This window comes from Vigna unguiculata, chromosome 7 (assembly GCF_037176805.1).
Source record: "Vigna unguiculata cultivar grain cowpea cultivar isolate G323 ecotype 2 chromosome 7, ASM3717680v1, whole genome shotgun sequence".
Taxonomy (NCBI): Eukaryota; Viridiplantae; Streptophyta; class Magnoliopsida; order Fabales; family Fabaceae; genus Vigna; species Vigna unguiculata.
The window spans coordinates 33,622,462-33,644,572 of NC_140798.1; the positions used below are offsets into that span (position 1 = coordinate 33,622,462).

Consider the following 22,111-nt stretch of genomic DNA (forward strand, 5'->3'; position numbering starts at 1 on the left):
TTCCTTCTTGTGTATGTCTTTGTAGCTCACGAACTTACTTTTGATCTCTCTCTCTCTTTCTCTTTCTCTTTCTCTTTCTTCTCTTTTTCTCTGAGGTAGGGGTGGAGGAGGCTCTGTGGTATATTGTTCTTGAGACATATTCTAGTGCTTGGTCAATTTTGCCCACTTTCCTTTGAAATTGGTGGGTCTTGTCTACCTCAACTATAAGCCAAAGCCAAAGTGTCAAGCTGAAATTGGGAGCATCTCGAAATAAAATTGAATGAAAATGAGAGCCAAAGATATTTGGCAATTGTCACATATAATCAAATACTCCATTTTGTTTTCTTTTAATTGCCTCTCATATAATCAAAGCAAGGAATTGAAAAGGCTTAAAGCTCCATCACTTTAAACTGATTCCATGTTCATCATCAGAAGTAACATGCACTTACGTATATCAGAGGTTCTAATTTTTTGTGTAATGAGAGTTGTGTTGTGCATTATTTTCTGTTCCGGATTTGTAGCAAAAGGTTGTAACTGTCGAAGGAGACCCACCTACACCGTAGTCTGTAGCAAGTAAGTACTAAGTAGAGTTGCATTGCAGGGGAAGGCTGCGGAAAACAGCTTCAAAAGGGGTTACCTTTCTCTGTGCATTGTGTTGCACGCAGAACAATAAATAAAGGGTCCATCTTTTATCATCATTATCATCATCATCATCACCATCAAGATGGCTATACTGAACTGAATCCATGATGCATGTGTCTCAGTGTACGTGTATGTATTATATATCAGGGATTCTGTGTATAATTATTTCGTAACTTAGAAAAAAATGCAAATGATTAGCACATTGAAGGCAAAATAATGGCCCCATGAGGCTGTTGTACTATGTTGAATGCAGAATCCCTAGGTGAAATAAAACATAAAATTACAGATGGTGGTGGGATCTCCAAGACCAGAATGAAAAGAATAAAGTAACAGATGTAAAAAATTAAACCAAAGTCCTTTTTTGCGGTTAACTTGTTGAATGGAGGTGTGTGTTGCTGAGTGATTTGAGAGCAGATAGAGTAAATTGTCTGGGTGAAAAAGTTTTTCCCTTCATCGATGCACTTTATTTTGTACACACACTTTTTGTATGCATTGGAGGTTTGTGAGTTATCGTGATGATTGCTGGAGGAGGAGTAGTAGTAGTAGTGAACTGTGTGACTTTTTAAGCAGAGGCGTGATCTCATTATGTGATATTTTCTCAAATTTAAAACCTTGTTCTGTTCCCCATTTGAGTGAAAAATTTTGATTTGGGTCAAATCCAAAACAGTAATGACATAGATTCATGGAATACTTTCCAACTTTGTAAAAGGATTTCCACAATTACTTCAAGTATGTTAGGAGTAAGCATTTTGAATATGTGTTCCTTTTGAACTATGAGTGCCACCAACCAGCAAAGGTAGCCAAAAGTTGCTATCTTGCTGAGAAAGTTACAGAAAAGTGAATTGTGCAACTCCTAATTTCTTGTACAAAGAAAAGTCCTGAACAAGTATAAAATCTTCTCTGATAGTCCACTAACTTTTGCACCTTTTCCACAGCACACCACAGGTAATTATTGTTGCAAAGAAAACACATCATAGCCCTGTAAAATCCTCTCATATAAAAATATATATATATATATATATATATATATATATATATATATATATAAAGTTTAAGATTTGATTGTTGAATATTTCGAGAAAAGATAACAGGAAAGATCTCATATTAATAAAATATGAGTTCAACTCATATAAGGGTTAGATACCATTTTCAATAAAAAAACTTATGACAATAGATTTATGAGTCTTTGGTACTCAACTTTCTCACCTGTATTTAATGTGGAAATTAATCTTATATTTGGATTCTCAACAATCTCTTCCTTACGTGTGAGTCCCTCTACATTCGCACTTCTTCCACGAGCTAACCACAAAGTGCCCCTTACTTGTACCAATGTCAGGAAGATTTTCGATACAATGACTCATTTAAGTCAGTCAACGAGACGAACCTTCGGCTATAATACCACTGTTGGGTCTTTTGAGAGAGGATTATCGAGAAGATACAACACTAATGAGACATAAACTCAACTCATACATAAGAGATTGACACCATTCTCAATCCAAAACCTTTAAGACAATGAATTTATGAGTCTTTATTCTTATATAATGTTCAACTTTTTCATTTTTATTCAATATGAAAAAATAGTCTCACACTTAGATTTCCAATAAATATATATATATATATATATATATAAATCAAGTCCTACTTTCTCTCATCGATGGCCTTTTAAGTTATAAAACTAGATGTCAACATTCTCTAAAATAACGAGTATTCATCTATTTAATTTTTAAGTTGATATATTTTATTAACATCTGGGACTAGTTTAAAAAAAATCAATGTGTAAATGTACTCGAAAATTATTAATATTTTTCGACTTTATCCTCTATTTAGTAAGAGAGAAATAAAGAGGAAATATAAAAATGAGTCCAAATTTTATGTTAGGTTGATGAAAAAAAAAACAGAGAGAAAAAATGAATTTAGATTTTTTTCTGAATTTTTTAGTATTGTTTTCTACTGTGATTTCAAATTATACTTTAATTTTTTTAAAGGCACAACACAGAAAAATTTAATTGAAAATTTAAATTTGAAAAAAAATAGAACTATACAAGCTATTTTCATTATATTTTGCTTAATCTACTTATTTATTTCTCTATTTTCATTTCTCTTAAAATATTTTAATTTCTATTCAACTTCTTACATATTCTATATTTTATTTTTATTAATTCCATCCCTTACATGTTTGTTTGTTTTTATCTAATGGGCCATTAAAGAGAATAAAAAATTAAGGAGGAAACATACCATTTATTAATTATTTTATATAATTTTATAGTACAACCTCCATCTCCTTTTATTTAACGGGACTCATAAATATAACATAAACATAATAGTTTCATTAAGATAAATTTATTTGTAATTTTGTATCAATTACTTTTTTAACTTATACAACGTCCTATTGGATATGCAAACATGTTAAATACTTCAAAAATATCCTCCAATGATCTTATTTAACCCTACTAAAATTTATTTATAAATATAATACTTGTAATTAAAAAAAAATGTCGATGGTGAAGATACTATTAATATATTAGCACATGGCAACACATTAAATTTAACCTTTCACATTGAATAACTATATGATCATATTTTTACATTGACTTTTAGCTTTATGTCCTTCATTTGCCCTAGGGATCTTATTCCTCTTCTATGGAAGCTACTTTTGTTGTATTAAACTATTAGTCTAATAATTTATCTAGCTACTACATATAGGTATAGATTTAAAAACAAAGTCATCATCATTATGGTGATTGAATTGGCCAAGTTGTTATTATTTTTGGTTAAATTAGAGGGAATGTGTTAAATATACATTTTAAAAAATATATAAAAATAAGTGTGTTTTGTTTCAAATCATAACTTTATTATGTAGAAATGGTGGTAGAAGAAAAACAAAAGTACAATTGGGAAACATGTGAATTTGAGGTCCAAAGTACTAAAAGATCTCCAAATAGATTGAGGAACAATGACCCTAACTATTAAATTCAATGAATGATGATGTGACAAAGGAGGATTGTGGAGGATTTTCGATATTATTTCTTTTTTTTTTCTTGTGCTATTTGAGTTTTTTATTTTTTCATTTATAATTCAGCTCATTTATTGATTTGTCCATAAATTACAATGGCTATTAATTTTGATTTCCTTGTGTTCCAAATAAGACATATTGATCTTCTTATACACATTCAAATATTGTTTGACTTGATTATTTAATGACAGCAATAAAAAAAAGTACAAGTAATATGGCATATATGAAATTGATGAATCAATTTCAAATAAGTCCAACAAATATGCCAAATATAAAAACATAGCTTGTCATGATGTCAATTATGAATATAAATAAAGAAATATAATATTTTAGATTCTTTACGTATACCTAGTTTATAAATAAATAAATAACTTCTTGTTTTTTATTAAAATACGACGCTTTTGTATTAAAAATGTTTTTCGAACACTACATTTTTTTTTGAAGTTGCTCATTTATATAATTACGAAAGTAAATTATCCCATTTCAATAAATTTTCCAATTAATCAGCCCGCTAGAATTTATAATCTATAGATACAAAACGTAGTTATTTAACTGATTGAAAGAAAAAAAAATTCAATTGATTGAACCGCTCGTCTATAGTTAAATTATTCTTTAAATTATTTCTTTGTAATTTCTTATACAAAATTTAAAAATTTAAAATGATTTTATCATTAATTGCTAGTAGTTGTGACTTTGTACGAATATGCTGTGTCATCTCAATGATCGTTGAACTAAAATGATTAAATATGTCAAAATAGTACTTGTTATTTTCAAATGTTAAGGTCTCCCAAGATTAGAAGAATTATTTTAAAGGACCATGGTTAAATTTTAATATATTTATAATAATTAAAAACATAGTTAAAGCTTGCCATGGCAAATAAATTTCAACATTTTATACATATTGGTTAGTAATTTGCGGTTTTTATTATTCATTATAATTTACAATATACTTTTTGTTACTTTAAAAGAAATTTGACCCTACAAAATGTAAAATAAGTAATCTGAAATATTGATGAAAGAATCAATATTTGATATTCTATAGCTTATAATTATCATGTCATACGTTATATTGGTATTTTCTTTTCTTTTCAACAACTAAGTTTACTTACTTCTTTCTTTAAAGTTTATTTTTTCCTTTAGAGGAACTTAATCGTTTCAAAAGAATAATAAAAAAGACCAGTCTTTTTTTCTTTTTCTAAATCACTGGTAAAAAGATCCTATAGGATTGTCTGACAATGTTTAAAAGAAAATTATATCATCACAATATTTAAAGCAAGATTTTCTCCGAAATGACTAATTCATTTTATTGTTTCAATTGTCGTTTTTCTTAACGTAAACCATTGATATTTTTTTATTAAAATAATTTTATTCGATTAAGTTCATCCATACATAATAAGATTAATTTCCCCCAGGATTTAAATAAAAACGTTCACTTGAAAATTGACCCATACCAACATCATGATTTTTTTTTTTTAATTTCAAATGTCCTTTGAAATGAATGATGTACCTCACCTTCTTGTTTTTACTCTCTTTTTAAATTTTTTAAAATAATATACTTTAAACTTAACATTTTTTTATGATAAGATCGAACATATCAGAATATAAAATTAGATATATGTAGAATGAAGTGTACACCTTATTCTATAGTGTAATTTGATTTGATTTCTATAGAAGTGAAATTCAAAATCTATATTTTCAGCTAACTAAGCAAAAGAGAATAATATTACTAATAATAACAAGTGAATATGTCACTGAGTAAGATAAATATATTTACTTTTACAAATTTTTTTAATTATTTTATATCTATAATACAAAATTTTAATATTTTATTTTATATAATTAGAGTCTCCTAGATATAACACATATATATAACCGCATGTTATTATGTTAGTATAATAATATTTTAACCCACATTTTTATACACTTTTTGAATTCATTACTCTTATCATTTTTATATATAAATTCTATTGCTATCTTCTCATCATTCTTATATATCAATTCTATTGGTATCGGACATAGAATTTGAATATTTTGTAATTCGGTATACTCGATAAATTTTATATTATCTAAAAATAAAGTCAAACATAATTTAAATACTTCATCTTTCTTTCATCTGGAACATCTAGCTAAACGGATCATACCTACCTAAAAAATGTAATGATTATTTCTTGAAGGTTATCGTTGTATTTCATAAAATTCCAAAGACCTTTGTATTTTTTCTTGTTGGGGAGAGTGGCATTGATAGATTCCTACCCTCTCACACTGTGTCTCTCTCTTCTGATTTAAAATTTTGTCTGTTAACAAAAGGACGAGATTGAAGCAAGAGGTTTTTTGGTAGGTGCCACTTATACCAAGACATGAACATTAGGTTTGGATTGCAGTTCCAAGAAATAATAAGCACATAAAAAGAGAATCATCGAGAATAAAATTTTGAATGGGTTGAGTTCAGTTTAATAAAGAAATATAGATAAGATTTGTTGATTCCTTTCTTTGATGAAAAAGTATAAACAAAGTAATAGTGACTCCAGGAAAGGAAAACGAAAAGAAAATGGTGAAAATGGAATAGAAAGAAGACACTAACTAATAATTGGATGAAAAAGGAGCAGAGTGATAGAGAATATACCCTAATGTTGTTGCTCTGCACCAGACATTGTTCAATGCCTTTTTCAATTCTCAAAATGAGGAAATAAGTTATCCTTTGCATCTTATCTTTCAAAATTCTATAATGGAAGGAAATATGTGTGATGAGGTCTTTTATAGATACTGGTAGTGGTTGAAATAAGTGAATAATTAGACCTTTTATTAATACAGCATTAGTTGACATCAGATTCCAACTAATTCATAAATTAATTAAATAAATTATTAAGTAATATATATGAATCTTATAAACTCGTTTGAATGTTGAATTTCTTCTATATTTCAATTTCATCTTAAGTGAATATATATATATATATATAACATCTTTTCCTAATACTTTTTTTTTTAATTTTATTGGATATATTGTTAAATCAATAATTTAAATTTAGTAAATATATATATGGTGGAAACATAAGTGTAAGTGACGTTGAGTTAAAATGAAAAAAGTTAAATACTATATAATGAATAAAATTTATAAACTTATTATTAAAGTTCATTTAAGTTAGACTTATATCTTATTATTATTTACTCTTTCAATAAATTCTTTTGAAAGACTATCAACTAATGTTGGTTCTCTCAAACAAACTAGAAAAAAAAAAGACCTTTTGCATAACTAAAAGGATAGTTTGTTTCATAGAATTCTAAATGATGATATCTATCCGTGTGAAAAGTATGGTTGAAAAAGTATAAAATATGGCATTAGGAACAAAGTGATACAAGGCTGAATTCGACCATATGAACTAAGGTGGAATATTGTCTTAATATGTCTAAATTGTTGAAAATTTTTCAGATATGTGATAGTGATATATGGGATAATATAAGCCAATTATTTAAGTGGATCATTTGTCCATCAATTTTATAATTGTTGCATAAATTTTGATACTATAATCTTATATAATTGACATTAACTTTTTATGACAATTACTCTCTCATGGGAGAGCTCTATAAGCTCTATAAATTCCACATTTGCTTTATGCTTTGGGTCATAAATATGCTCTCTTATATAATATATTGTATCATCAACTTTAGAGAGTAAAGGGTTGAAACTAAAGAACACATTAAAAGATTCTCGTGATACTGGTGATAGTGATAGAAGGTTGATCCTTATTCTTTTTTCGCATTAGTATTCATTTGGTAACATAGCAATGTTAAATACCTTAACTTGTTTTGAATCTATCATGGTTTTGCATCTCTTAAAAAATTTAGAGAATGAGAATCTTGAGGTCTCCTTAAAATCCATCTTCCTAATTTAGTTCAGATCCCTTAAAGCAGACACCCTGAAGGATCATTAACGCTAAAGAAACTTGGTTCCATGTTGTAACAATCATTAATTTTACTTTGATAAAACTCTTATTCAGATTTTCCTCATTTTGTTTGTACATATTTGTTTATTTTGAGAAATTTCGTTTGACCTAGAATAAACATGTAGTTTATTCATTATACTTAAAAGTTTTTGAGGGGATACTTGATATATTGTGATACATGGTAGATAATACTCATTTTGAAGGATCCGTCACCATGATCATTGTGTTTAGTTTCTTATATTGATTGATAATGAGATAAATGGACAAAGTGGGAAAATGTTGAAATTTTTTCAAATATATGATATGTGGGATAATATGAGATATTCATATGGTCAATTATTTCCATATATGTTATCCATTTGTCAGTCAATTTTATAATTGTGGCATAAATTTTGATATTATAATCTCATATAATTAACAAGAATAGCAACAATTTATTATAACGACTACTATGTTGTTTAGAAAAAACTATGATTATTTACTAATTAAAGACAAAAACTTTAAAATAATGAAAAATATTTTTTTTTCTTTGTTTATAAAATAATTTGAAATTATAAAAAGCAAATTAAATCAATAAAATTAAAATATTTGGTAAAAACTTCATTAGAATTGGATTTCATGCATTAAATCAATATGAAAACACTAAAAATATATCATTTGTACTTGAATAAATTAAATTATAATGAATAATTTTTGATATATTTTTTAAATTTTGGAGATTCCATATTTTGATATATTTTCAAATCTTATGATTTATAATTAGTTTTGATTTATAACCAAAGTAATGAACTTGGTTGATAACAAAGATTTTGATTTTTTTTATATATTCTTTTAATATTTAGATTTTTTTATTGATTGATTAATATTCATAATGTTCTTAAATATCTCATATTTTTATTTATATACACAATATTTATCATTTTCAAATTTATTAAATAAAACTTAAAATATCTATTAAGATAATAATAAAGATGGACATCTTAAATGTAATTGGTGACCACATTAGTTTTTAACTTTATATTTGGTTTGAATACTTTTAAAATTCTAATTGGTTTGCAGTAGCAGTAAATATTTATCACTCTTGAATTTATAATAGATGCTCCTTGACAGAGAGAGGAAGCGTTTGAATTTATTTAATAGGTGGTGATAGTTACCTTTATCATTTTTTTTACATTTAATAATACTACCAGTAATTTTTTGAAGGGGTAAGGGGGAAAAACACAAGACGGCGCACCTAGTTTTTGTCGGAGAAACACTGAGGAACAAGGTTGGTTGTGCGTGAGAGGAGGATTGTGATTCGCAGGTAAAATTCATTTCATTACTTTCTAATCTCTAACCTTGCGTTGTGCCACTGCATATGTACCTTTAAAACCATTTTGGGTGCATCAATCCACTTTTTCTTTTATTGTTCCTTCTGGCTTTGCCAACACTTCATCTTTCTTCTCAAAGTACGCAACCTGTTTGATAAATTAACTCAATGGGTTTTATTTCAGTTTAAGGGGCTGCTTTTGAAGTATTAAACATATATTTTCTTTCCTTTTTCTTTTTACGTCTCTTGCAAAGATTACACTTTTATACCGTTTTTACTAAAGCTGGGTAATTTTGTAACAGGCAGTAGAATGTCTTGCGCCACCTTCAATGTTGCAGTTTCTTTGAATCTTCATGGATGCAATAAGAATGCAGTTTCTAAGTCACTTGGGTTCAGACACCACACAACTTTCCACAAGTTTTCTTCTCTCTTTTTCGAGACCTTGAATTTGAGCTCCACTAATCGTAGTTTTGCCCAGGATGCACCCTCACGCTCATTTCACAGTGTTTTCAAATGTGCTGCTCAGAATTCCGAATCATCGCCTTCAGTTGGCATTGACACAGAGAATAATTCTCGTAAGCACTGCCGTTATTCTATCTACACATTCCCGTCTTTGCATTGCGATATTATATATTTTTATTATGGTTTTTAGGGACTTTGTCCTCTAATACCGTCATTGGTCAATGGTCACATTAACGTAACCTGTAGTTTTCTCTGTGGTTCTGAAAATCATCGAAGAGACTCTGTATCATGAAGTAAATTTCAAAGTTGTCGAGGTTGGCCCTTTCTTGGTTAATACCGGTTGAAATTCTCATCAACATCCAAGTATAGGTCACTGTAGCTTACATTTACCACATTTAAAGTCTTGAATCCCCAATTATTGTTCCCGATGAGGTGTGAACACTTGGTTTATTATGGAATAAGGGCGTCGGGTAATTGGTAAGCTGCTGCCTGACAATAGGAACTAATGTCTTTATTGAACAAGTCAATGAGGGATAATTTTCCATTGGTGACTTTTATTTTTCATTTTTTGACATGATGTAGATTTCCAATGATATTAATGATGTGCACATCATATAATGTGTACAACTGCATGCATGTCGCTGATAATTTTTTTGACAATTGCAACTGATTTAATCTTTTGTTTCTGTTAAAGTTTCAGAGTCAAGAAGATTCAATGTCTTATATATCAATCTTTATTCACTTTATTACATTTACTGATAGTTTTCTCCTTACTTTCAAATTTCCTTGTGCCTCCTTCAAAGAAAGAGTGACTGTTCTAGTTATTGGTGGAGGAGGACGTGAACACGCACTTTGCTATGCCTTGCAACGATCACCATCCTGTGATACAGTATTTTGTGCCCCAGGCAATGCTGGGATTGCTAGCTCAGGAAATGCTACTTGCATCTCAGATCTTGATATTTCTGATGGAGCATCAGTGATCTCATTTTGCCAGAAAAGGGGAGTGGGACTTGTTGTTGTGGGACCTGAGGCTCCACTTGTTGCAGGTCTTACAAATGAGTTAGTTAAAGCCGGAATCCCAACTTTTGGTCCATCTGCTGAGGCTGCTGCTTTGGAAGGTTCTAAGAATTTCATGAAGAATTTGTGTGACAAGTACGACATTCCAACCGCCAAGGTCTGTCTTATTTTGAATCTCATCAGCCAGATAAATATTTAATACTAGCTCTGCTGGAATGATTTTGGCGCATGCTTCTGTGTATTGTATCTTATTAGGAGCTTCTTTGTAAATTCTGTAACATACTAATTACTAATTAGTAAGCAGATTAGTCAAAACTATGTTGTTGGTTTCTGGATATGAATAACCTGTCAGGGTTTCCTTGATATTAAATATGAGTGTTGCCCATTTGGCTCTTTATTGTTCTATTAATTAAGTCACAATATATTTAGAAGTCATTTTTATGATAATGTGTGTGCCTCCATTTTCCTTGGACCTTATTTATGTCAATTTCACCCTGAAGAATTTTTTTTGTTAGTTTTTATTAATTGTGGTTTACTAGTGCAGTATAAAACATTTACCGATCCATCTGCTGCAAAGCAATATATTCAAGAACAAGGAGCACCGATTGTTATTAAAGCAGATGGACTGGCTGCTGGAAAAGGAGTTACTGTTGCCATGACACTGGAAGAGGCATATAAAGCTGTTGATTCAATGCTGGTGCAGGGTGATTTTGGTTCTGCAGGTTGTCGTGTCATTGTTGAAGAATTTCTAGAAGGAGAGGAAGCATCTTTTTTTGCATTGGTTGATGGAGAAAATGCAATTCCACTGGAATCTGCTCAGGATCATAAGCGAGTTGGTGATGGTGACACAGGGCCAAATACTGGTGGTATGGGTGCATATTCCCCAGCTCCTGTATTAACCAAGGAACTTCAATCTATTGTAATGGATTCCATTATCATCCCAACAGTAAAAGGAATGTCGGCAGAAGGTTCCAAGTTTGTTGGGGTTTTGTATGCTGGGCTTATGATCGAGAAAAAGTCTGGCATGCCTAAGTTAATTGAGTATAATGTGCGATTTGGTGATCCAGAGTGCCAGGTGAGTTAAGCATAAGATGCTTATTGGAATGAATTTACTTTCTGATGTAAGTAGTTAACCCTTGAAATACAATAGCCTAGAAATCTGTAGGCATTACTGAAAATGACTGCTTGAGAAATTGAGCTCATCTCATGTTCAGATATATGCAGTTTTTAATTCAAAAGACTTACAATTTTTCTTTATAATCCTTTTGTCGACATTCTAATTTGAAAAATGTGTCAAGGGATTGTGATGTCTAAATATCTTGCTACGATTGTCCATGTTTTGGGAGGTCATTATATTTGTTTACAAATTGCAAATTGACAAATTGGTGACCAACCCTTTCAAAGCTTTTTATTCATCTTTCTAGTTCATTGATATCATAGATCTTATTTAACGCAAGCACATGCACACACGCACAATCATCACTTTATTTTCACAATACAAAGTGTACAACCTATGTTAACAACATATAATCACATTTGCACTGTTTAATGTTAATAACATGGAAGCTATGCTAACGGATAGTGTACATAATTTTTCCTTCTGAAATTTTGAACAGGTCTTAATGGTTCGGTTGGAGTCTGATTTGGTACAAGTTCTGCTTGCAGCATGCAGAGGAGAATTGAATGGGGTATCACTGAAGTGGTCTCCTGGGTCTGCCATGGTTGTGGTAATGGCAAGTAAGGGATATCCCGGATCATACCAGAAGGGAACAGTGATTGAAAATCTTGAAGAAGCTGAGGCTGTTGCTCCAGGTATCAAGATATTTCATGCAGGAACCGCATTTGATTCTGAAGGAAGGTTTATTGCAACTGGGGGACGTGTTCTTGGGGTTACTGCCAAGGGTAATGACCTTGAAGAGGCATGTGATCGAGCTTATCTAGCTGTTGAGAATGTTAATTGGCCTGGAGGCTTCTACCGTCGGGATATTGGCTGGAGAGCTCTACCTCAGAAACAGTATGCTAGAAAGGAATAAATCACTGAGACTCAGAACATCAGTAATAGACATTGGTTAACGCGCAATACTGGTAAACCGGTTTACAAGTATTATGTAAGAGGGGCTCTTTACAGTAGATGAATCTTGTCACTTTTACTTTTCAGGTGTAACAACATCATTAGCCATGGTGGGGAACCTCGTGAGAAACTATTCATCCACCCCCATCTCTTAAAATTGGTTTCCAATAAAAGTTAACTTATATACTAAAATGTATACTGAAATGGGTGAAACGAAATCCTTCCTCAAGACATTTTTAAGGTTCAAACTTGAATGATGAGCTAAAACTTGTTTACTATCATCCTTTCAGTTTATTTCCATTGATTCTTTATTTGAGGGGTTCCGGATTCATATATTTGCGATGAGGCGATTAAAAAAGTAGTGACTGATGTCAACGCCTGTCAATTTCCCCTGTCAATCTGTTCACATCAGTGAACAGAGTCAGTACTGGTAAATTTTATTGCCTTGTGGACATCTTCAAAGGATTAAAGACAAAGAAACGAACTTTATTCACGCTTGGAACATTGCAAAGTTTAACAGTAAAAAGCTAGGTAAATATAATCTTGTGCAATTGGTGTTATATTAATCATAATCACTACATACATGACTCTCTTAAGAAAAAATATTAGCAACAGGAAGTCGCTTAACACAATTCACGAAATCATTGAGCACAAGGATCATTCAACACAATGGAGTAAGGAAGGACTTAGATGTGTATATAAAATTTTACATTCAAACTTCTTTGTTAACTTACATGATAATATATATGGTACATCTCTTGATCAACTTCAGATCAGATTCTTCATTTTAATTTACGGCAATTTAGAGAGAAAATGTATCAAACATACAGTGCATATAAGTTTACGTTTGTGCCCCACATTATTGAAGGAAAAAAGTGAATACAAGCAGCTAAATTGTTTGCGTTTCAAAAAATCTCTGCTGCTCCGCCAGGAACTAATGGCACAAAACCCCTTCCACCAAACACAGGTCTCATAAACTTGTCATCAAATTTCCTCCAAAAGTAGTGAACAGTTTTGCTTGGATGGCTTATTAGCATACTTATCCTACTTTTCCTTTGAATTTGCTGATTGTTGCTTTGGATAATGGGGCCATTATTTTCAAGCAATAGGAATCTCAAATCTTCTATGTTATCAGTGGAAGCAAAACTTGGTGGTTTTGGATGTCTTGGTTGCACAGCCTCTATCAGTGGCTTAGTAATGGAGCCAAATACCTGTTTACAATTTTTGTTTGTTTGAAGTGAAAGCAACCACATTAGTACTTTATTTGATCTTTTTGATGCATGTCATATTATTTATCTGACATAATTGTATATTTCACTATTCAATTGTAATCATTTCCTGAATTTTACCATCATCATATTCTATAATTGTTTACCACATATTAAATCCGGTTGATGTGTTCCTAAAAAAATTTAAAACAAATAAATAATGTCATTTTGTAAAAACTAGAAACAAAATAATGCTGTTTAACGAAACCTGTAAATTATGATAGTAAAATACACGAAAAATGAGTAATAGAATTCACAATAAAGTAATTGAGTGATATTAAGACTGTTTATATCTATATGAAACCCACCACAGTGCTGAACAAGACCACAATAATGGAAGAAGTGATCATTAATGCGGAGTCTTGAGTTGATGATGTACTCTTGGCTTCTGCAAACTACAATTCAAAACGGATGATTTAGTCTCCTGAATTTACTCAAACTTTTTTTTTTTTTTTTAAATTTTGATCTTTGCAAATATTATTTTCTTTTGAAATAATCTGCATAATTATTTAGCAATGACATAGCTGCAACTAGATATGTAAAGTTACTACTTTTAAAACTTATGTGAATTAAAACTAAAATAATGAAAGACTGAAACCAAAATTTGCATGGACAAACATATAAACACATAAAACCTTATATCATGCACTTGCCTGGTTATAAGATAGAGCAATAGTCACTGCACCTCTCATCAGGCCAGCCCACCATATGATAAACTGGCATTTTGAATAGTTTAGCAGAAATTCAGTGAGATCAACTGAAAAGTCAATGTTTGAGGAATTATAAGTCCACAATTATCACCTGTGAACGAAATTCAATTCTGGTATTCTCTCTTGTATTGATACGATTTTTAATGTATGCAATAGGGAACACAAAAGCTGCTCTTCCAATCAACACTAATGCAAACAAAGTAGAACTCACAGCAACTGAAATTCCTGCACTGCTCCAACAACATGGTAATGTGTTAAGAAAATGACAATGATTAAAGTAGAATATTATGTTTTCCTTGAAAATATATGGTTGCATTAGTGGTGCTGAAAATCCTGGCTAAAGTGCAACACAAAAGACTTTTCTGGTTACCTGCCTTTGCTGCTTTTCCATTTGTCAATATCTAGAGCATCCATGCCAACACATATAAATATAAAAGTTTCTGCAATGAATGAGAGGGTTGCAAAGGCGTGCCTGAAAGAGTGAAAGAATTTTTCAAATTAAGATTCTAAATTGTTTCACTTGTTTTAATTAAAATTTCTTTATTTTGCCTGCTATCTTGGTCATCTTTGTGTGAAAAAGAAGCATCAAAACAGAGTTTAGATAGCTCAGTAACACTCAAGGAAGAGAGCAGAAAATAATGGTTCTGTAGGAATGAAATGGTTTTGGTAAATCTCATAACTACGTGATTGTTATTGAATTTCTCAGGATTGACTAACATTAATGTATATTAATCTTTCCCTTTTAAAAAGAGTTAAGAGATCATGTCCTTACTTGGTTGTTGTCCTTGAGCTTAATGTAACATTGTGCCAAGTGTAGTGTGACATAACAATGCCACAGAAGAAAATAGTCAATATCCCACTGAGACTCAAAAGCTGCAGAAGCCACACATATGTACATATACATCTTGAATTTCTAAAGTGAAATAACTGCATTTATGATACACTACTAATGAATATTTTTTCCATTCTGCAGAAAATTTATAACACTCAAGTACAAAAAACCTCTGTTGATAGTAATTGTTCCACTGTTTTTACCTTGTCTGTCATATCATAATGTCATTTTCTTCAGCCACACTTCCCTAAGGAATATTGCCCGGTTGGAACTTGGAAAAACTATGTTAAGTATTTGAATAACACATTGTCCTTGATACTGTATTTATCGCTGGTAAGTGGTAACAAATTAATGAGGATTTGATGAAAACTACATATACTTTTGGTATGGCCCTCATTTTCAATTCAATATTGATGCAAAAGTTTTCAAACTACTCTCAGTATGTATAAATGTTTGATCTTTTTTTTATTGTTATAGTCTTTTTCATAACCTTGGGTACGTGGATTTAATTTAGTTATGCAAGGATCAAATTAAAGTAAGTACCATATATAAGGATTGAGTATATATTTTAACCTAAAGATTGAAGTGAAAGTAAACAAAACAAAATATGCATTTTGTAGATGGTGGTTTTGTACCTCAGCGATCATATATGACAAATATGCCAACAACATCATAAGTGCAAGTTCACGATCAGTAGAATGCCTGCAAATGAAAGGCACTATATGAGACAGATCGCACAAAACCATCAGTCAAATATAGTACAAGTCGTATTTGTTAATCTATTATACCATTCTACAGTTTCATAAACAGGTTCACATAATTCAAAATTTTAGTAATTGGGTTATTATAAAAGTTTGTAATTGGGTTCTAACTGTAAATTACAAATTTCTAAGACAGAGGAAGCTATTTGAAAGATTAGTAAACCAGAGGGAAGGAAACCACACCTTCCCAGGTAGAGTTTTTTCATAATATAAGCACTTAAAAGGCCAACCTGAAAAAGTCATCATCTACAGCAAGTCAGAATAAATCTGCTTCACCACTCTCAACAATTAGTAATTTAAAATTGGATGAAAGTTGAATGCTATTTTTTTGAAGTATTGTTGGTGTTACTCTCCTATCAGAATAACTATGTATTACTGAGGTGAAACTTTAATTTTGTTTGAAAAACAGCTCACCTAAGTAATAGTATATCTAATTCTGTTTGCTCATAAATGGAGCAGTTGAATCATATCTATGTAATGGTTTCATGGAGCAAATATTTCATGTCTATGAGACAGGTGATTACAGAAAAAGCACTAATATGCTGCCTTACATTAACATACAGAATTTCTCACTATGGCATAGTTTTGGCTCCCTGAAAGTCTGCTCTAAAGAGTGTTTTAAAGTTAAACTTACTACTATGCCAAGGGCAGTACTAGTGCAGAAGAGGTAAAGGAAGGTCCCCAACAATTTCAAGGCTGTCATAGAATTGGAGCTGCTGAAGTCAAGGGATTGGACCGAATTGAAAAGCACAATAGACGTGGCATCATTTACCACTCCCTCCCCAAATACAATGCTGTAAAGCAAGGGTGTTTCATCTTGATTCAGAACCTTCAACACAAGAATGGAAAAAGGAAGGCATTTAAGTGATGATATATGAAGATTTGAATTTCGATTTCTGTCACTGTACATAAAAAATCAGGGTATGTATGATTTCTAATGTAGTTATTGTGAAAGACCCTAAATTTAATGTTTACTTGTGATTAAATAACAGTAAAAACCTTCTACAGTGTCAACTATTTTACTTTATACAGATTGTATCTCCACCAATGTTAGAGTGTACCTGCAATGTACAAACTGAGTCCGTTGCTGATAATATGGCACCGATGGCTTCATATGCACGGTGCACGAACAGTCATCAGAATAGAAGGACAATGCTGATTAGATTAAGGGATAGTGAGTGAGATTGTTCTAAACCAAAAACTATGTCTCACCTAGGTAATCTTTTATGCCAAGGTTAGCCATTCCAATCCATTGAATGAGCATAAGGGCACCTAGAGAAGTTGTAGAAGAAATTATGGAGTCTTTAATACGTTCATTCCACATAGATTGTGTAATTGACAAACCAGTAAGTCTGAAATGAATCGATTTGAAACTGAAAAAGATTACCAGAAAAAGGAGATCTTACCAACAGATATCAGACAGAATGAAATAACTGTTCCAATGACTCCAAAGAGCAGTATAATGGTGAAATTCTTGAAGAACTGTTTCTTCTTGACTTGGAAACTTACATACCATTTGAAATTATACAAAAAATCAAATGAATAATGAATAAAATAATTGATATTGAAAAATGACAATTGTTGGGTTAACAACAACAACAACAACAAAGAAAAAACAAGAAGAAAAATAGATGATAGAAACACTAGATCAAATACATTTTGAGATCAGAACCTTATTTGTAGTGGTAAACGTCTATGCATACATATTGGCACTTTATAAGGTGTGCTCTTAATAAGATTATCATGATTTTAGAGCTAATTATTACAAAAACTCATAAGCATACTTACCCGGCATTGAAAATAATAGGGGGAAGCAAGTAAAGAAAGAACAAGTCTTCACTGAATATTAAAATCTTGGTACTTTGAAAGTTGGTCACAAACAACACAACCGTTCCAGCACACAACCCCTGCAAATTTTTTAAGCAAGCCAAGCAAAATGTACCATAGTTTATTAATATAGAAACTCTAGAAGCACAATATTGCATGTATGTACCAACGTGGAGAGTAGAAAAATGAGTTGAGTGTGTAGTGTTGTGTACCAGAAGGAGGGCAATGATGGATTCATTAGCCCACCGATTCTCTTCCAGAAGATGGCCAATGATGACACAAGTGCCTAGGAGAGTGAAGAATACACAGAGAGCCACAATGGTGCTTGTGCTGAGATAGGGTGTTGAAAGATGAAACGGTGGCAGTAATAAAGCCATTGCGAGCATTCAGGTTAAGTACTTAATAAGTTTGTTGTCCTTTCTGACAGTGGTGATGTTTACTGAGGTGAGTTATATATAAATTTGCTCCGTGTGGTTTGGTTCTATACACCGACGAATATCAAACTCGTTTGAGAGTTTTGGAAAGTGATATACATTTTGTCACAACGTGGAGGATAGCACATATTAGGTAACGTTGAGAAGTGACAACAAACTGCAAGTCATAATTTTCTCTCTTTTTTTAACTATTTCTGCATATTGAGAGAAACCTAACATTCAGGCACTAAACTGACTTGCTGTTTGCATTTCCTTTTCTCATTTCACGTTTATAGTGTCACACATATTAGTTGGTAATCTAGTCCTTTTCCCTAATTATGCCATGTGATGCAAAACGGAGGTCATAAATTAGCATGTATCTTGTTCTTTTGAGTCCATTATCAGAACAGAACCAACAACAAACAATTTTGATAACTTTTTTTCATCTGCACAATGATTGATTTTGGATAAAATTAATTGAACCTCTAGGACTCAAATTATGTTTTTTAACACCTCGAAAGGAAGTTTGGTTCTCAAAACACACTATGTCTCAGAAGTTTATCCCATTTCCTGTACCTTCCAATCATACTTTCACACGTCATTATTGAATCCCAGCTACTTCAAATCATTTTAACGGAACAATAATACAATCTTTCAAAAATTTGGAATTTGTCCCAGGTTCTCCTTTAACACCAACCAGATTCCAGTTCATCTATTCCAAATCTCAGTAACTAAAAAAATGTATTTTTCCCATGATATTGTTAGTAGATAAAAAATTCACTAATCAGTACAAGCAGTTGCTTAATGTTAATTTAATGTCCAATGCGTTATTAATTTCTTTTCAGCTTTGACGGGCAGCTGAAAGCGTCCAAGATGTTAAGGTTTTTGCAGTTATGCAGGCGACAAATAGAGAACTGCTTGAAATCAGAAAGAGAAAAAAAGAAAAACATTATTATGGAATAGAAGCTAGAAAAGTTGTTTGACAAGAAATCATTGTTCAACCCATAGAATAGATTGATTAGACATTTATCAAAGCAATGGCCTACATCACCAGTTGTGACTTAAAATAGCATATAATATTACACTAGATTAAAATATTAAAAATCATACCACTTAGGTGTTGAAATTATGAGTGACATACCCAGCTAAAAAAATTCAGTACATGGCTACAAAATTTTTAATGATATTGCAGCAGAACGAAGCTTTACACCATCGCTGTCCCACTTCGACTGTGGTGCAGTTGCTCCAGCAATAAAAGCCTACAGAATATAATAAGGACCAGGTATCTTACTTTTCTGTAATTTATGTTGGCGAAAATATAAAGTGATCGATGTGTATCACCACAGAAAAAAAAAAAGAAAATTTCCTCTACTGGTATTGGCTAATTATATCAGTAAATGGATGAAGCAACAAACCTGTCCACTGCTGACACCTGTCATCATAGCTACGTGCTGGTCATCTTTACCAAACTCATAGAAATAGTAAGTCCTGGAATTGTAAAAGCCAATATTGCATTGGAATTTGATGCCATAGAAACATTAAATTTTATAGATAGAGACACAATAATAGGGTTGGTTCCAGATGAAATAACAATGGCTTAAAAAGTTAATTCACACCCAGAATTTTTTTACATTAGCATTTTGAGTAATCTATCAAACATTGGGGGAAAGGATATGAATGCTGTTTACTTTTAGCTATTCTGTTCTTAAGACAACCTCTGTTTTTTAGTTATTTAGAAATATAAAGAAAATGACTAATTTTTGTATTTTGTTCTGAAAAGGAGAAAAGTTTTGGTTCATTGAGTTTCAGTAAAGTTTAAAATGAACTTACGTAAAACCCTCGTCTTCCTTTATTTTTATTGATCTTGCAGAGTAAAGTTTGGACCCTCCTGCATGCATATCATGCGAAGAATGAAATACTAATACCAAGAACTATAAGTACCAGAAAGAGCAACAAAGCAGGTGATACAGTTTCAAGAACTAAATGTTAGATATAACAATCAACGACATAAAGATAACAACCTTGATTAAATTAACTTCATTCTGAACCTACAGAAACATGAAGGCGTTTAAACAAGTTGTACCTGGAACAAATATTTTTGCAGCTTCCTTCAGGGAACCTAAATCAGATATATTCTGAGCCTGCTCTAATCAGAGAAGAATACGTTAGTTCCTTGAGGAGTTCTCATCAAGCATATGAAACAGGACTAGATATAATCTCAGTTACAGTGACTTGTTCATATGTTCTGATAGTGAAATCATGACGAAGTAAAATGATAATGAATTATATGGACTAAACCAGTTTCTCCATCCTTTATGAAATTATCATCAGGAGAAAAAAGTTCCTAGCTCTAGTGCAAGTTCATAAAAAGGAAAAACTTCAAAGAAGAAAGAGCTCAATGCTAACTCAGCATTGAACTAGAAAGGAACCAAACCAATACAGAATCTAAAGCCCAAGCTGGAGCAGACCCATCATGTTTCTGATGTACAAATAGCAAATGGCTCGCTAATCTTTTACTAATTACTCAGCCATGGTGAATTTTATGCCCTACTGATATAATTTGGGGGAGAAGTGTGCATGTGTATAATAAATGTCATTGACAGCCTGATTACCTGCAAGAAGGTGATTTTAAGTTGATTGGTTGGACGAGTAACAACACTTAGAATCTCAGATCTGTTTCAATCGCAGAGAACATGCTCCTGTTCATTCCAAAAATACGCAAGTGCATTGCAAGAAAATGTGGAATTGCTGGGAATTCAATGTAAAATTACCCATCGGAAGATGCAAACCGTGCTGAAAATGTTTTTGCTTTTGCCTTGTCCCCATAAAGAGACCCTCCAGCATTGAAATCCTACAATTAAATGGAATATTATCTCACTCAAATAAACTTCACGAAGTTTCAAAACCTTCAATGACATTGTTGCTAACATGCAACTGAAAATGAATACTATTATGGTGCATTACGCTGATCAATCAGCTATATATACTTGTACAATTTCAATTCAACTAATAAGACTAACTAATTCAACCATAAAAATGACTTAACTAACTATTACAATTTACATCAAACTCCAACATACTGAAAACTGGATTCAACTGAGTTGAGCAAACCTCTCATTACTAAAAGCTGTAGAGACCTTCAAGTTTCTATTTACACACTTCACAATCATTTATCAATTGTAAATTTCTATATTACAATATACTGAGTTGAAGACGGAAAAAAATTGACTAATAAATAATTAATTTGCTTTTCAGTAACTCAGTGATTGCAATTAAAATTGAGAGAGAAAAGTAGTTAAGAGTGCACCTCAGGTTCCATGATATCCTTAAACTCTGGCGGGACTCGAATGGAAAACCCATCACCGTAGAACTGAAACCAAGATGACGTGTTTTCAATGCCAGAGAGAAGGGATTTCGACGGCACCGCTTCAGGTGACGATTGCGCAATTGAGACTTGAGAAGTTAGGCCAATGCCAATGCCAATGCTGAGAAGAGAAGTTTGAAGGATAAGGTTCCGTTTGGAAGTGAGGTTCTTGGCCTCACAAATTATGGGTTTTGAGGTGAAAGAGAAGAAGGGTTTGGTGTTGTTGGTGATGCAGAGATTGGATAAAAGAATGGCCATGAAAGAAAGTGCATAGAGACAACGGTATCATTAGTTTCAGCCAAAATAAATTGATTTTGAAATTTACCCAATTCAGGGGCACATGATTCATTGTAATAAGTATCTTTTGTTTAAGAACATTATCCTCACAGAGGAACAATCATGATCAAACAAAAATTACCGTTTATGCTTGAACACTGTTTCGAGAAGACATTATGTTTATAGGTAACAAATGCTGAAAATTCAGAACTCAAAATAACTAGTT

At 31.7% G+C, this 22,111-nt stretch overlaps 3 protein-coding genes across 10 annotated transcripts; 1 reads left to right on the top strand and 2 right to left on the bottom strand.

Annotated features, from left to right (window-relative positions):
• Positions 1 to 8,687: 8,687 nt before the first annotated feature.
• Positions 8,688 to 12,715, top strand: PUR2 (Glycinamide ribonucleotide (GAR) synthetase). Of its 3 annotated transcripts, none has more exon segments than NM_001376103.1 (5): positions 8,688 to 8,878; positions 9,187 to 9,459; positions 10,150 to 10,520; positions 10,908 to 11,438; positions 11,980 to 12,682. In NM_001376103.1, coding segments are annotated over 4 exon segments (1,584 nt in total). In that variant the 5' UTR covers positions 8,688 to 8,878; positions 9,187 to 9,194; the 3' UTR covers positions 12,397 to 12,682.
• Positions 12,716 to 13,094: 379 nt separating this feature from the next.
• Positions 13,095 to 19,096, bottom strand: LOC114190947 (sodium/hydrogen exchanger 1-like). 6 transcript variants are annotated; one of them, XM_028080037.2, is made up of 14 exons: positions 18,045 to 19,096; positions 17,794 to 17,912; positions 17,412 to 17,509; positions 17,218 to 17,277; positions 17,067 to 17,113; positions 16,640 to 16,834; positions 16,189 to 16,235; positions 15,880 to 15,946; positions 15,185 to 15,285; positions 14,783 to 14,884; positions 14,504 to 14,642; positions 14,356 to 14,418; positions 14,011 to 14,097; positions 13,095 to 13,645 (listed from the first exon to the last, which is right to left on the bottom strand). In XM_028080037.2, the coding sequence occupies exons 1-14, from the start codon at positions 18,216 to 18,218 to the stop codon at positions 13,340 to 13,342; spliced, it is 1,605 nt and encodes a 534-aa protein (XP_027935838.1). In that variant the 5' UTR covers positions 18,219 to 19,096; the 3' UTR covers positions 13,095 to 13,339. The 6 variants fall into 6 exon arrangements, with proteins under 6 accessions (XP_027935838.1, XP_085531913.1, XP_027935837.1 ...); XM_085675787.1 differs by having other exon boundaries at positions 14,504 to 14,637; positions 14,787 to 14,884; positions 17,794 to 19,096; XM_028080036.2 differs by having other exon boundaries at positions 17,794 to 19,096.
• Positions 19,097 to 19,238: 142 nt separating this feature from the next.
• Positions 19,239 to 22,079, bottom strand: LOC114190950 (tagatose-6-phosphate ketose/aldose isomerase, putative (Mog1/PsbP/DUF1795-like photosystem II reaction center PsbP family protein)). The gene is made up of 7 exons (XM_028080043.2): positions 21,553 to 22,079; positions 21,017 to 21,096; positions 20,858 to 20,918; positions 20,329 to 20,386; positions 20,076 to 20,133; positions 19,661 to 19,733; positions 19,239 to 19,504 (listed from the first exon to the last, which is right to left on the bottom strand). Exons 1-7 carry the CDS (start codon positions 21,865 to 21,867, stop codon positions 19,412 to 19,414), a joined length of 738 nt encoding a protein of 245 aa, XP_027935844.1. The 5' UTR covers positions 21,868 to 22,079; the 3' UTR covers positions 19,239 to 19,411.
• Between the last annotated feature and the right edge of the window lie 32 nt (positions 22,080 to 22,111).